Genomic DNA, 17,452 nt, shown 5'->3' on the forward strand with positions numbered 1-17,452 from the left:
GTAAACAAAAGAAGAAAAAATCGTTCACAATTAATAGTAAATATTTACAATACACTAGATCGTGAATTGTGTTTGATATGTTTGTTAAATTGTTTGTCAATCGAATGCAAAGATCAAACATCTATATACATACATATGTGCATTACTGTTATAACACAGCACTATCATATTGCCAATACTGTCATTCTCCCGATAGCCGATTCTACTGGAATGACCCGAAATTATCGAGCAAGGGCTGTCAACCCCAACAACAACTACACAAACAACAACCCTCGTTGCTGACCCCATCGATTGCATTCCAGAGACCTGGGGTGATATCCATATTGCAGTTTAACTGCAATGGCCTCCAGAGTAAATTACCCGAGATAACCAGATTTATGCAGCAAAACAACATCGTGTTCGCTGCGGTCCAATAGCCTAAACTGATGAGTAATTCCAGTCTGCAACGTTCTCCGAAAAGACAGCATCAGAAGCAACGGTTGGCGCATAGCATTCATCATACACAACACAACATCTACACCAGCATAACAACATCGTGGTCGCTGCAGTCCAAGAGACAAAACTGACGAGTAATTCCAGTCTGCAACGTTCTCCGAAAAGACCGCACCAGAAGCAACGGTGGGGGCATAGCATTCATCATACACAACACAGTGCAGTATAGAGCCCCAACACGGATTATGGGTAAATGCGCAAGCTTCCCAGACATAACAATAGCGAGCCCTGGTCTGGCGCAAGGTGGAGAACAGTAGTTTCTCTAGCCTCAGACCACCATAATCGTATGTCTGAATCGTCCCAATGACTTTATCGTTTCTGAACGCCGACACTACATAAACCAAAAGAAAGCAGACTGGCATGGTTTCAGAGAATTTACTGTTCGAATATCCAATGATCTTCCAGCTTCTGGCAACGTACACCAAGCAGAAAGCAAATTCCGCGAAACAGTCATCGCAGCAGCAGCCCGCTTTTTTCCTGCTGGTCGGCTATCAGTAGTGCTGCCGCATTTCCCAGCAGAGGCAGGACCTTCGTGTATACGAAGATATGTGCAGGAACCCTTGGATCGGATTTCGTATACAGCAGCTTTGAACGACATTCATACAGACGTCAATAGTACCGCGGTTTCAGGTTACCGCATGAATGTCGTACTTGGAGGTCGCCCACCGCCTATAGCAGAAATATAAAAGAACCTGCCGCGGAAAACAACAGTTGGTCTGGCACAACTAAGATCGGGATGGAGCAACTTTCTCACCGCCTACTGGTCACGCATAGACCGTGCCGTCCTTAATATATGTGGACCCTATCCACATGATACCAACCTCATATCCAACTGTCCAGCCCACACTACTTTACTTAGCCCAATGGATTTATGGACTAACCCTGTAGAAGTAGCCAATTTATTAGCTTCGACCTTAATACAGAACCCCCGGATTAAAAATTGCATAGTTTAAGCTGTTACAACATCAACAACAATTGCCAATACATACTGTCCTCATAATAAAAATCTATTTTTTAGTCAATTTGGTAAAAAAAAACTTCCCGCACCGACAGCAATTTCCAAATGGTTTTGTTCGTTATTTTTATTAAAATTATTTTAATAAATTTTATATAAATGTTTCATATTATCTTAAATATGCAAAATAATCGCGATTTACTAGAAATTCTTCCAAATGGTTATAAATATTCTCTTTACGATAATCTAACAAAATTGTTGCCCAAAATGTTCACACTCTACAAGGGGTTGCTATGATATTTTTGATATTTGCAAAAATTGCAAAATGTTATAATCCTAATAAAGTGTAACCCTAAGTACATTTGTATAGTTTGCGAATATGTTTGATTTGGCCGAGGCCACTTGCAGATATTTTGGTCATACAGGGTTTTATTCAAATGAGTGTAACTTCTCACCTAATGAAAAATTTCATACAATTTAGGAACTTATTCTTAAATATTATTAACTTAAGGCAATGAAAGCAGTTCATAATATTTATGATGAAACTTTTTTCTGTGTACATATAAATTTTAAAGAAACGTCCAACAACTGAATACTTTTAACACCTTTGTATTTTCAAAATCTTTTGCCTTAAACATGCTTCAAATATTTTTTACAGTAATATATATAAAGTGGGCGTTTGGTGGGAGAGGTCAACATTTTGTAAAATAAGTTATTATAATGTGAGAAAATTTTATATAAGATTTTGGATTTTTTCATACTGATGTACATAAATAAAATGGGTATTATTAGGTGGGCGTGGTTAATATTTAGTGAAATTAATTCTTATACCATCAGGACTATACTTGAGAAGTTTCACGGCAATTTTCCTTTTACTAATACAATGCTATCAGTGTGCAATCACATGCAAAAACTTTGAGACCAATATCTTTTCTGAATTGGGTGCCCCAGTAGACTAGTTGGTAGTGTGCTAGCCTGTCAGTCTGGGGTGTTCGGTTCCCACCACTCTGGTCTGCTGCATTACAACGGGCGTATGGTCATAGCCACACTGATAGGTAAATAAGGTTAGAATATAATTTGTAATTGTATTGTAATGGACAAATAAATAAATAAATCTTTTCTGAATTCAAAAACAAGCGATTTGAATTTAAAAGAACCTTATCTTGAATTACAAAACATATATTTTGATACATATCCCACTGGCATACCACTAAGCGACCAAAAGGCTCTTAGAGGAAAAGATATAAGCTTTCTTTTGAGCCATTATTGAGGTAATTATGTACATAGCTACATAGATAAGAAGAAACACATGTTTTTTCAAGTGTCAAACTTTGACCCACTGTAACTCATAGAGTTTTTGACCGATCTTGTGTCTAAACTACTATCCCGATCGGAAGACATCGGTTGGATCACTTTACATGAAATCCTCTATATATATGGGAAAATTTTCCTGAAAATAGCTAAGTTTAAAATGCCTATAAACAAATAATACAAGCTAACTTTTTAAAAACCGTTGGGGTATTTTGTCTATTGACTGAGCACTATCATTTTCCGTCGATCTCATTCGGGAAAGTTTCGATAACTCCAAATTTGTTGCATAGTGTAATTGAATGAAAGAAAATTTTAAATAAAATTGATCATATTAAAATTATGAAATCAAATAGTCATTAAATTTAGCCGGCATATTTAATATGTAATTATGCTTTCAAATGTTATCTTAGATCACAGAAGTTGAATTTTGATTAGAATAATCGTCGATAGCGGGTGAACTTAAATTTGGTGGTTCAGCATTTTCAACTAAATTTTCGATGGAACGATATACGGATTCGTTCTGTGGATTTATTGATTGCGATATTCTTCTTCTTCCTAGTGTTGAAGATCTGAGAATGGTTATAACATCTTCAGCTGTATATGGACGGTCGTTTAGTGTTCGTGACGATCTACTATTAGAACTAGAACGAGCTGATGTTGGCCTTCCATTTTCCTCCTTCAAACGACGTTTATTTACTATTTGTTTGCGTCCTAAAGACAGGCTGCGACCGTAAAGTAAATTATGTGAAGGTCTATTTTCAATTTCAATGGTTTCACTTGTATTAATTTCATTTGTAGTTTCAGAACGGCTAGACAAGACCGATGGATTAGATTGGCTTTCATCTTGAATTGGGAGTGTTGGCCTGGGTCTTTCGGATTCGCCCAAAATGCTAAAAATTAGAAAAATAAAATAATGTGATATAGCAGTTAATTTAAAGGTATGTATTAACATCTACCGTCTAACACTGCGTCTTAAACTCTGACGTAAAATTTTTGCTAGTCTGGCACCTGTTGCTGTTGTATATGATGGAGGTGGTGTATATTTGGGTGGTGCATCGTCCTGGCATTGCCCAATTACAGAATTTTCATTGTTCTCGTTGCGATATCTTGGATTCATTATATTTCTATTAGTTATAGGTATGCCACCTTCCACTTCATCCAAAGGTCTATAAAGCATCTGAATTCGCTGAAAATACAATGTTATTCGATACAACTGGTTGATATTAATTTCAAACTTACGTCTAAAATGTCGGGAGGTCCCGAAGTTAAATAGCGGTATATTTGTGCAATTGCTGAGATAGGTACTAAAAGTAAAAAACCTATTTGTGTTAAAGCACCCACTTTTCTCGACCAGTAACTAAAATATGATTTCCCACGCCAATAGTATAATTGACTAGTCATTGAAGTTTTATATTCAATTACAGCCAATGTTATAAGGCCGATGGGAAGCAAAACGTTCCACGATAGTGCTAAAAATGCAGACATTGATCCACACATTTTTAAGTCGTTTACAAGGTCATCGCCATTATATGGACGACCGCGAATAAGAAAAACTCCAAAGATTTCAGCAGCCCACAAAACCGGAATGAACCAAGCTCCTCCCAATAAAATATCCATATAGTGAAGTAATGTAATACCTACTTCCGTAGCAAAAGGAATGCTTAACAGAAGACCTGTTACACAACTCAGCAAAACAGCGCTTGTTGAATTTCCCAAAGCACAAGAAATGGGCTTCCACATAACACATAATTGAGATACACCAAATATCAGTAATGTTATGAATATAATTGATGTCCAAATCCATGAAATGTTTTCAGTAGAAATTGCTATTGCGGCTGGTACTAATTCAGTGACAAAGCGTAAAACCTGATAACCACTCACATTTTGGATATCTGAATGACGTCTGTACACTTCTCCGATTAAAGTCGAATAATGTGGTACAAATTTGGTGGGATATGAAACAAGGTCACTATTAGGAGAAGATTTCAAAGAAAATATTGATGAGTAATAATCCGGACTTTCTGAAAAAAAAAAAAAAAATAAATAAATAAATAGTTAAGAAGAGTATTTGTTTAATATGTTTCGAGGGACAATATTATTCAGACATTTATCTACGAAAACAGACATGTATATTAGGGTGGGTCGAAAATACGCTTTTCACTCGGTATTTTAAGGTCAAATAGCAGACTGTAAAATATCAGAATAAGAGCCCGCGTATATGGAAAAAGTTGCACTTTTTAGAGTTTTATCAAAAAATGAGGAATTAATATTAATTTTAGCACCATATTATAGTAAAATCGTAATGTATACAAAATTGTCTTTCCAAAAAGTCAGAATAACTTAATATTGGTTAAAAAATGTTTGAGTTATTAAAACTTTGTGGTTCTGACGATACAAAAAAAAATATATAAGATTCATAAATGTGCAAAAACGATTATTTGTTTAAATCGAATAACTGTGGTCAAAAAGGACCACTATTTTAAACGCATCTTCTAAACTCCATTTTCAAACTTTAATTTTTTTCACTGGATTTAAAAAAATTGAAATTTTCTATATTGGATTTTATAAAGGAGTATATAAGAAAACATTAAAATAATGTACTCAATACCCCTCATAGTTTTGCCGTACCTGCGATGAGAAGTTGAAGGATTTCGGGAAAAAGTAAATTTTTGTCAATAATTAATAAAAATTATTTTATTACAAATTGTTGCATAATTTTGATCAAGAAATTGAGATTATTATTTCTGAGTACATAATAAGATATTGCTGATAATTTTTCTAAAATCGAGAATCGTTAACCCTTTAAAAACCGTGTTCAGAGTCAAGTTTTAGTATATTTGATATTCTTTATTAAAAATAGCATAATATTGTGTACATATTTAATTATGAATACATTATGGCTAGGGATGCCAATCGGGACTGATTTTTAAAAATCCCGGGATTCGGGATTTTTAAATAAATCCTGGAATCCCGATATTGGGATCCCGAAAAATATAAATAAATTTTCAAAAAATCTTAATAAATTGCCGACAAGAATAACATTTTCTATTTTATATTACAATACCCAGCAAAATATTTGCTTACAAATTCACTAGAAAAATCACCAGAATTCATCGAGTAAAGTGCTTACAATTCTACTAGAAAAAGTACTTATTTTTGTTTGAGATGTTCCAAAAGTAAGTCAATATTATTTGGTTGGAAATAAGTTGTTTTTTTAGTAGAGTTATTTATAGAATATTTATGAAAAAATAAAAATAAAAAGTCGACACAGACTGGGGTTGAACTCAATACCTTTCGTCCGCCAGTTGGATGCTCCACTCACTACACCACTGCTTGGCTGTTTTATTGTGCGTCAAATAATAGTTTTCACACACAAATACTATTTTATTTTCTGTTTGTCTAAAAATATATATATATTTGATATCGTGTGCACAAAAAACGGAAAAAAAGAAAAAGTAACTGTTTTATGTTTGTTTGTTTCTTTATTTTGATTTTTTTTAGATTTTACATACAAAGTAAGTCATTAATAAAGTACTTAATGGTAATCATTGTAAGCAAAGATTTTGCTGGGTATGAATACACTTAGTAGGTATGTGTTTACTAATACAGAAAGCTTTCCCATAAGTACTTTGTGAAATTTTTGGAAAACAAATTAATTCAAAGTATTAAAAATAATACAATAGATATTTAAATACAGTACTTTCTAGATACAGCGGTACAAGGGTATACTCGGTCAATTTTTCAATATCAGTTCATAAAATTTCCATCCCAGGTACTGAATAGTAGAATAAAAACCTACTTATGAAGTACCATGCGTCTTGCATGGTTTCCAAATTTACAATTTGTTGAAACCTACAATTTAGGTAGTATGTTTTAAGAGGATTCATACGAGGCTACAGCACCTTAGCAATTGAGCAAGTGTACTCATGTGACCAACCGTCTTGAGCTAAATATCGGATATATGGTTTTTAATGGTCGTAAACATTACATATATCAAGTATAGCCATCGTAGTTCCAGCTTTTGCCAAGGTATGAGCAATCTTTTTGACTCTAGCCCCATACAAAGCCCCCCTTCAAGAAATGACTTTAATGTCCACAATTCGCTTAAAAAGACAAATTTTTTGAAATATGAATGCAATGAAATTCAGCATAAATACATTTTATGTAACCGTAAATTCATCCTCCAAATTTTATGAGGATCGGCTCGGGTAAACCCTCATATAAAGCATATTTCAAAAAATTTGTTTTTTAACCATAAATTGCATAAATATATCGGAGGCGAGGTACAAATCAACTCAAATGCTTTATTATGAAAACTAAATCATAATTTCCTACTTGTTATTTTTAGGTATCCGATAGTATCTATGCCTATTTATTGTCCTTTTTATTTTTGATATTTTAGCTTGTAAGTTAGTAGAGTCATCTTAAGTCTGAAAAATCCCGGGATTTTCGGGAATTCCCGTTTGGCATCCCTAATTATGGCAAACTTCACTAAAATAAATCCGGAGACCTTAGAATCAATCCTTTTTGCGTACTTGGGGTCAATTCAAAACAATTTTTAAACACTTTAAATTTTCTCAAAAAATTAATGGGTATACAGCGATGGACATATAAATGGCACACATTTTAATTAAGAAAAAAATTTATGTTTTGTCAACTAGAAATTTTATAAAATGCTACAATTATCTCTTAAGATTGTTGCTTTAAGAATTTTTGTTTCAGCAGCACTCAAATATTCCGTTTTATTCTGCTAATTATTTACCGTTATTATTTTTTCGTAAACAAAGCTACTTTAAGTGGACATGTAAATGGCACAATTTATTTGAAATAGTTATTACACGTGTAGATATCATTCGGATCACTTGATACTTTGTTAGAGTTAAAAAAACAAAAACAAGTATAAAGAAAATTTTTTTCAAAATGGGATCAGACAAGCATACAACAACCGAGGAGAGGCGGATCATATGGAAAATGCATGAAAATGGGAAAAAAGTGTCAGAAATTGCTAAAGAACTGCAAGTTTCAAGAAAAAAAGTTTACAATGCTATTAAATCATGTGAAGAGAATCCCGATGTATTGATTAAGGGCAAAAGTCGGAAGCCAAGACCTCGAAAAACAAGCTTGCGTACAGATGCAGCAATGGTAAGAATGGCAAAAATTGATCCATTCAAATCTTCACGACAGATAGCGTCTGATATTAATGAATCTTTTGGCTTGGAAATATCCAGCAGGCTTGTCAGAAGACGATTAAACGAGGCAAATTTGTTTGGGCGCATTTCCAGGAAAAAACCATTGCTCTCAAAAAGAAATGTTTCAAAACGTTTAGCCTTCGTCAGAACCCATAAGGACAATCCTATTAATTTTTGGAAAAACGTCTTATGGAGTGATGGGACAAAAATTAATAGAATTGGACCAGATGGCAGAACCTTTGTTCGTCGTCCTAGATACCAAGAATATAATCCTCGGTGCACGCAGAAGACGGTAAAACACGGCGGTGGTAGCATTATGGTTTGGGGTGCATTTTCTTGGCATGGCGTAGGTCCACTTGTAAAAATCAATGGGAAAAATGGACAAATATCAATATTTGGATATTCTAAAAAACCATATAGAACCATTCGCTTTCGATTCTATGCCAATTAAGTGGAAATTCATGCAAGATAATGACCCCAAACACTCGTCAAACCTAGTAAAAAATTGGTTTCGTTCGGAACAGATTCCCGTTTTGGATTGGCCAGCCCAGAGCCCTGACTTAAACCCTATTGAAAACCTGTGGAATGAAGTCAAGGTTGAAATCGCCAAAAAAAGTTATAAAAATATGGACGAATTATGGTCAGCCGTTCAGGAAGCTTGGTATGCCATACCCAAAACAAAATGCCAAAAACTTGTGGAAAGTATGGGTGGTAGATGTGAAGCTGTCATCCAAAACAAAGGTTACAGTACAAAATATTAATGGTAGAGCATTTGTACATACCAAAAAATCAACAAATGCAATATTAAAAGTACTTTTTTAAGTTTGTGCCATTTATGTGTCCAGCTCAATCCAATGTTCTTTTTTATAAATTATGTATATTTTTTGTTAATTAATGAATTTCGACTTAAGTTTATATCATTCATAAATACAAATAATAAACCTTTGGATAAGTCCAAAAATTTGTTTTTGATTAATAGTATTCGCCATACTTTAGCCTAACAAAAAAACTTATTCAAATGTGTGCCATTTATATGTCCATCGCTGTATATCCAGCATTTGTTGAAGAACAGAAAATATTTAAAAAAAAAAAATATTTAATGATTCTTGATTTCGGAAATATGAACAGTGTTCAAGTTCGATTTATGGTTTACACTTGTTTTGATAACATATGCAAATACTATTTTTTGCAACTCCGCTTTATAGCAACTTTGTTGGAAGAATCTAACGAGTAAACCGGTAACGGTACCTAAATCACAAAGTATACAGAGGTGTCACCTTTGACGTTTAAAAAAGTCTAAAATCAGATGATGTTCAGCTTTTGTGAAACTTGTGCATGAATATATATGTATATAAACTACAGCTAAAAAAATAGTGTGGAACTTGTGTTGAAAGAGATAGAAATAGTTTTTTGCTCGGGACGACTTTGTATACCCTGTGACCTAAATATGTATTGTTTGCCACCAATTTACGTTTTATAAATTAACACACTTCTTTTCTGATTGTCATTATAAGCACTACGTGCATTTGGCATTACTTCTAAGAGGTAAAATACAAATTTATATTTATTTGTCTTTTATCTCGTAGAAGAAGATCTACGTCTCATTAAAATTTGAAAATATATTTTGTTTTACTTTCATAAAATCTTGAGAAATTGTGGTAGAGGTGAACAAACTGAAATAACTATTTATGGACTCGGAAATAACAATCTCAATTTATTGATCAATATTAATCAACAATTTGTAATAATCATAACAAAATAAACAGGTATATGCAATCGAACAGCTAATTAGTTATTGTTGTATAGGCTTTCTGCCAAAGTCTTTTATTAGGTGTGTTCGCGTACTTTCCAGTAAAAAATATCCAGTAACTTTATGATAGAGTAATTTTTAATTTACTCTCAATAAAAAAAAATCCAAAAAGGTACGCGAACGCCAATTTGTAAAAAATTGCAAGTTTTTGTTTATAAATAAAGATTAGTAATGCCCTTTTGCTGAAATCTCAATCGCAAACAAAACACAAAAAAAAAACAAACAATTGAATGATTTTTCTTATAAATAAATGGATATTTAAAGTTAACAAAACATGTAATATTATTACAAATATATTATTCTTTAAAACTTCATGTTACAAACATATTAGTAAAATAAAAATTTACACAAAATCGCTAAGAGAAAGACAAACTAAATAGTTTTAAAAACGTTAGATTGACAATATTTGTTATGATTTTTCACAACAAACACATTTCTTTCAAAAAATTTAAAATTTACCAAGTTTTCGTTTTCTTGTTGTTGTTGAACTCCGAGTCGTTCCGGTACGATGAACCGATTTTCATGGAAACGCGCAACAGTCGGTAGTGGGTCCCGGTGTTGATCGCATATTCGGCTCTACATCATCTGAAACAATTTTCTTCTAATATATTTTGTTTTTAGCCGCCCTTTCTTCCCTTCGCTTTCTAAAGTGTGTTTTATACCCTTAGAAGATGGTTTAACAACAACAATCGTATATATTTTAAATCTTGGATACATTTCATTCACAATAATAAACCTTAATCATTTTGTTAAAATAAAAGATTTTTTCCTCATTTAAAAAATCAAAATATTGTTTTTATTTTGATTTTGACATTAAGCTCATACCAGTACAAAAACAAAATAACTTTTGTTTTTGTATTGTTGTAGTGATGCATATACCTGATTAGTGTACCCTGGTAATAATATAATTTTTACTTAATCCTTAAACTTCATGTAAATCATACTACTTGTATCTCAGAGAAGTATCCGATAGGCTAACGGGAAGATCACCATATCTTTAACTTTTAACGTAAACTAGGATTTTTTTAAAATATGAATGAAAAATAAATTCAATGTCATTTTTCATATGAAAAATATTATTAACGGCTAAAATTATGCTACGGTTTTTGTATAATAAAAAATTATATTGTAATAATGAAAATATTTAAAGTTCACTTTATTCCTCACTTTAATTAAAGTTACCTTTTATTATTACGAACATTAAAGGCAAGTTGTAATAATGTCCCTTAATCTATTACATAGTTATTAATCTTACAATACATATTTCATTGGCCATAAGTCTTTCTTTAATTCATATTAATAAATAATTAAAAAATAAAAAATAAATAAATTAGGATAACTTTGAAAATAAATATTGAACTAAAAATAGTGAGGACTTATTTTTCGAAAAATTACCAAGAATGAAATAAATTATGATTTTTATACAACTTCTGTAACAAAATATTAAAAAAAAATCATTAAAAGTTTAATGTACCCAAATTAACTATTTGCCTTTAAATGAACAGAGAAAGTATCAATAGTGAAAATAAGTATGAAAGACCTCTAGTAAAATATTAACAATTATATGGAAAAACATACTTTATAAACATTTTTTCGAATAATATTTCATATTACAATAGTAATAGATTTTAAGGGGTTTTACATTACAATACTTTGTATTAATATCAGAGTTTTATTGTTTTTAATACAAAATCCAATTTATTGTTATAATCAGGGAATCCAAGTCGGAATTGTCATTTATCAGAATTGAAAATAGATTCTGATTCGAATTGATGTCATGAAATCGACTTGATTTTCCTTTAATTCGAAAATAACCAAACCCATATTCGAATCAGATGTTCTGTTTTATTTACATTCTAAACATTTTTTTTGATACATTTTTGCAAAATATTATAAACTAGCATAATCCGCTGTGTTTTGGTACCCTCATCGTGGTTAAATATAATAACCCATCGAACAATTTTAGGAGGTAATTACCAAAATATTAAAAAAAATATTTTTTTGTGTATCAACAATTATATTTAGGAATAATTGTGACTTTTTTTCCTTATGCAAATTTATATGTTTATTTAGGGTGATCGACTCGATTTTTCAACCGGCTTTAAAACCGTTTTTTTTTTTACTTTACCAGTGTCGGTTTTTTCTAATGTTGATTTTTCGAATATCGAATAACCCGTTTTTTTCACTTTTTAAAGACCGGTTTACTTTTATTTGCTTACATAAATAAAATTTTGAAGTAAATAATAATATAGCCCGTCTAAATTTTGAAAATATTCGAGTCGAGGAACTAGAGCATATTTTTCTAAAGTACCTTTGGTTAAACTTTTTTGATTTTCCTAATTAACTAAAAAATGTTATGTGTAAAATTGATTAGAATAACTGTTTGATAAAATTTTATCAATCTTATGGTTATATTCCAATTACAATAATTAATTTGCCGCTGAAATATTATGAAAGTGTTGGAATGCCTCTGAAAATTACCTTATGTTTAACAGACGTTTCCCACTTTTTTTCCTAATTTTTTATATTAAAGAAATAATGTAAATCAGACGACTTAGTTATAATATTTTAAATTGTTAAAAATCAGTTCGGACCATGTTTTATTAATCAATTTTAAACATAAACTTTTATGTCTCTTACATGTGTGCGGAATTAAACAATTACTTTAATAATTCAATTTCATTTATTAAGTCTTAAATTCAATAATACTTTTACAAAACGTGTTTCTTATAGTAACGCGAAGTTATTAACTTACACCAGTGTTGCCCATACACATACACTGTTACACATTAATTTGTATTGGTAAAGTAGCAGAGAACAAAATGTAACCCGAAATAAAACTATACTAATAAAATGACTGCAAACTAAAAAGTATATTCTAACTGTCAAATTGATATTATGGATTTTGACAGACAGCGTACATTAAAGTTCATATATAAAAAACTATCAGCTGTGCTCTCTCATTCATCTACATAAATTCGGCTTTCTCAAAATTTTGTTGTTGTATTTTAAAAAAAGTTGCGTACAGATCTTACTTCGACAAATGCTGATCAGCAAGCAACTGAGTTGATTTTGTTTTGCAAGTTGAGAGATAATCAACTAACACATGCTCAATTAAGAAAATACACAAGTAAGCTTATAGTGTAGGTGAGTAAACGCAACGTCAGCAGAAATTTCTTGCCCTATCTCGCGTGATAGGGAAACGCGATTTTGGGCAACATTGGCTTACAGTATAACAATATTTTAATGGTGCCAATGTGTTTTTTTTAATTAGCGATTTTAGTACACAACATTTCTTCCTGCGCATTGTTTACGGATCCTGGTTGATCTTCTAAGTGTCTGAGGAGTAGTTGATGTTGTGGGTCTACTGGGCGCATCTGGTGGTGACGGGCGTATTTGAACATGGGATGCTGTAGGCGTTGTGCTAATATTCGATGGCTTTGGTAGTGTCTGACGATCTAATGGTGATGTCCTATGAGGATTAGGAGGTGATGAACTTTGAACAATACAGGGTGACGGTACATGAATGTTTGGTAACGGCTGTGGAGTTCCAGTATTCGAGTAGAGTGTTTGGGTTGAACGGGAATTTTGTGTTTCACCTTCTGTTGACATTGTGTTAGTATTATGACTCTCTTGGGATATTGATGTATCTCTGTGAGAGAAATTATATTTTCGCTTTTGGTTTGGATTATATTGATTATTTCTTTCCTTTGAGCAATCTTCTTGTCTCTTTTGCTGGTGAATCTTTATTTGGTCAATATGTCTTTTATATACTTTCCCTTGGAATTCAATTTCGTAATGCAAGTCTCCTATTTTTCTACTCACCACCCCACATAACCACTTATCCATTTTGTAATTGTTTGAGAGGAACCAAATTCTCTGCCCAGCATCGAAAGAACGAAGATTAAAAAATTTTATCTTCAGAAATTGTTTCTCAGTAATTGTTTGTGAAATATTTTGTGGAAATACCAAATCCTGTCGTGAACGGGGAAACCGGCCCAAAAAGAGCTTAGCTGGCAATTGTCCTGTAGTTGAATGAGGAGCGATTTTGTTGTATCCATGGTCTTAAGGGCATTTTTTACGGTTTGCACCGAACGCTCGGCGTGGCCGTTTGTTGACGGGTGGTAGGGAGCTGTCAGTTTATCGAACTGGACACCTACTCTAACCAAAAAATCCTTAAATTCACGTGATGTAAAATTTGTTCCGTTATCCGCAACGAGAGTGACCGGAGCACCATATGCTGCAAATAGTTCGTCTAAAATAGAAATAGTTGCAGAAGACGTTGTAGAATTAGTTTGTTTAACTTCTAACCACTTGCTATACGCATCCGAGATTATGAGAAGCATTGTGCCCGCTACCGGTCCCATGTAGTCAATGTGGACTCTCTCCCATGGACCTTTTGGATAATGCCAGTGGTGTTCCTTACATTCGGGAGGGTTATGTGAGTTCTTTGCACAATTTTCGCAGCTACTTGCCATATTTTCTATGTCGGCATTAATTCTAGGCCAGTATACGAATGCTCGGGCTAATCCTTTCATTTTTACAATACCTAAGTGACCTGCGTGTAAGTCTTTCAGAATCCGGTAACAAAGTGATTCTGGGATAACTACGCGGTGTTCAAATAATAAGCATCCATCCATGAGCTTATAATTAGTTTCTGGTGACTTATAACCCAGTTGGAGATTTTTACCCGCCTCTAAGTGTTTTACAATTGTTCCTAGATGACTATCGATTATACTATCTTTAGCAATTTTTCTCTAATCGGATGTTGTTGTATTTGCTTAACCATGAACATGTCAAATTCATCATGAATCCAAAAATCTGTATCGATCGAAAAATTAAGTTGATTTATGGGATTTCCTTTTAAGGCGCGAGAACAGAAGTCGGCATTAGCATTGGCTTTTGTTGGCTTGAAGCTTACATCGAAATCGAAATTCGCCAAGAAATTTGCATAATTCGCCATTCGACTGATACATAATATTGGCAATGATTTGCGAGGGTGAAGGATTTGTGCTAGTGGTTTGTGGTCGGTTATGAGAGTCCAGTGACGGGCATATAAGTACAGGAAGAACTTTTGCACCGCCCATACTATGGCCAACGCTTCACGATCCATTTGCGGATACTTTTGTTCGGTTGTTGTTAGAGCGCGGCTTGCGTACGCTATTGGCCTTTCCAGGCCGTTCTCCAAACGATGGGAAAGGACGACGCCAAGACCAACTTTGCTTGCATCCGTGGCTAGTAGCAAAGGCAGATTTGGATTGTATGGCATTAAAACCTCTGACGAAATTAGAGCATTTTTCACATCCATATATGCCTTGTCGCCTTGAGGAGTCCATTCAAATGGCTCATTTTTAAGCATTTCCCTTAGGGGCTTATTACGCGTAGACAAGTTTGAAATAAATGAGCTGTAGTAACAAGCCTTTCCAAGGAATCATCAACAGATGAAGGTTTCATCAACAGATGAAGGTTTCGGAGCTTCTTTAATAGCTTCCACATGAAAATCCGATTTGTGAATTCCGTTCGCATCGATTTTATGTCCCAAGAATTCCACAGCGGGAGCGGCAAATATACATTTTGCTTTATTGAGATGCAAGCCGTGTTGCTTGAGTCTGTCCAACGTGTTCTAAAGAGAAATTATAAGTTTTTCAAAATCTGATGCATATATTAATATGTCGTCAAAAAACTACAAACGTCTGTTAGTCCGAGTAAAACGTGTTCCATACGACGTTGCCAAATCGCAGGTATATTTGCGGCACCGTATACTGCTCTTGTTGGCCTTATTAGTCCATGTGTTGGTGTGTTTAAGGTGAAGGCATGTGCGAATTTTTCATCAATTGTAAGATGTGAGTAGGCATCTGTTATGTCTAGGTGACAAAAAAGTTTTGAATCAATCATTTTATTCAATAACATTTCGGCTTTTGGGATGGGGTGTTCGTCGATTATCATGCGGGGATTTAGGGTTGGTTTATAGTTACCTGTGATACGAATTTTTCCGTTCTTTTTAGCTACTACGTGTGTTGGCGACGCGCATTCGGAATAGTCAACTTTTTTGTATAATCCCGACTTAATTTTCGCGTCAATTTCTGCTGAATATGCCTCTCTAAGTGCTAAGGGAATTTCTCTCGCTTTAGTAAAAATTGGTGTCGCGTCAGGTTTAAGATGAAGTTTAGCAGGGGGCCTTCCAATATACCGGCTCTTTCACTAAACATATCCTGATATTTTAATAACATTTCTTGCAACTTTTGCTGTTGATCGGCACTCAGTGCGGGTGATGACATTTTTATCGATTTGATTTGATTGCAGGGTGAAAATAATTCAGACCAATTTATTTCATTTACGAAGTGTGCTATCCACTCTCTTCCGAATAAGGGATCAAACTCCCCATCCATTACATACAGGTTAAGTTTATGTACTGTTTGACCCAATTTCACTAATACGGGTATTCGACCCAAACAAGGGATTGGATGTCCCGTGTAACTGGAAAATGCCGTTGTGTTTCTCGGATCCCATTGTGTTTTATATTCTGCAGGTATTTTTTCCCAATGATCCCACAAGGCGCGCCTGTGTCCAACTCCATTTTTATTTCGATTCCGTTTATGAACGTGTCAACCATTTTCTTCTTCGCGTTTTTAGTTTTCACTACACTTATAACGTTGTGATCATCCACGGAATCGCAGTCACTGCCCAGTGGCTCTTCTATAATCTGATTAGTTTTTGATAGGCAGATTTTTGAAATATGGCCTTTTTTCCGCAAGCAAAACACCGCAGGTGTTTTCCTCCGCATCCGGGACACTCCTTAGTATTTTCAAATTTATGTTGGTTGCGGGTAAAATTTGTATTAAACGTTTTTTTCTTTACTTCTACCGGTGTATAACCTAACTTATTCGTTTGCTCCACATAATCATCCGGTGCCGTTTTCACTGTAGATGTGTGTGCGATTTCATATGCCTCCCAAATGTACCGGGGTTTTTTTAAATAATTTCATCACAAAATAATCGAGACTCTATACCAAATATTAATTGTTCGATGAGCATACGGTCTATAAACTCTCCGTACTCACAATATACAGCAGCTTGCTTCAATCGAAGTGAAAAATTAGCAATAGATTCATCCCTGTGATGTGTTACTTGCCTAAATTTTACACTTTCAGCATATTTATTTCTTTTTTTTTCCAAAATGTCCAATTAAAATTTTCTTAATTTCCTCATACGTACAAGTTTCAGGTTCTTTGGGGTGAATAAGAAATTTTAAAGCTAGGTGCATACCCATATAAACACGTGCATATCTATGGTGGTCGCTGTTTGGTATTTTACTGAGGTTAAGTGCCAAGTCAAAACGCTCGAAGTAACTCTCAACTGATGACGTTTCTGTTTGGTTGTATTCACCAATATTGAAAGGCGGGGGTTTTGGTGATATATCTGTCGAGTCTGTGTTTCCATCTCTAGGTTGTTGCATTTGTTTTATAGCCGAGACAGCTGCCTGTGTAGCCTGTGAGACAGCCTGCCGTAAGGCATCGGCAAACATTAACGTGATTACTTTTTTCTCGTCTTGGTCCAGCGGCATTTTGAAACACACAAGAAAATCACTTCTGACACCACTTTTAAGTCTCTTACATGTGTGCGGAATTAAACAATTACTTTAATAATTCAATTTCATTTATTAATTCTTAAATTCAATAATACTTTTACAAAACGA

At 33.7% G+C, this 17,452-nt stretch overlaps 1 protein-coding gene across 7 annotated transcripts in view; it reads right to left on the bottom strand.

The window, feature by feature from the left end:
• Positions 1-342: 342 nt before the first annotated feature.
• Positions 343-17,452, bottom strand: part of LOC119609715 — a 73,624-nt gene continuing 56,514 nt past the window's right edge. For all 7 annotated transcript variants that reach the window (XM_037964625.1, XM_037964603.1, XM_037964632.1 and 4 more), the window contains 3 exons: positions 3,998-4,779; positions 3,715-3,944; positions 343-3,648 (listed from right to left, as the gene is read on the bottom strand). In XM_037964625.1, the coding sequence (XP_037820553.1) occupies positions 3,165-3,648; positions 3,715-3,944; positions 3,998-4,779 (1,496 nt within the window). In that variant the 3' untranslated portion in view covers positions 343-3,164. The remainder of the gene's footprint in view (positions 3,649-3,714; positions 3,945-3,997; positions 4,780-17,452) is intronic.

The sequence above is a fragment of the Lucilia sericata genome, unplaced genomic scaffold (genome assembly GCF_015586225.1).
Source record: "Lucilia sericata isolate MDLA Ls3-8-SP2 unplaced genomic scaffold, ASM1558622v1 Contig000025F_arrow, whole genome shotgun sequence".
NCBI classification, from domain to species: Eukaryota; Metazoa; Arthropoda; class Insecta; order Diptera; family Calliphoridae; genus Lucilia; species Lucilia sericata.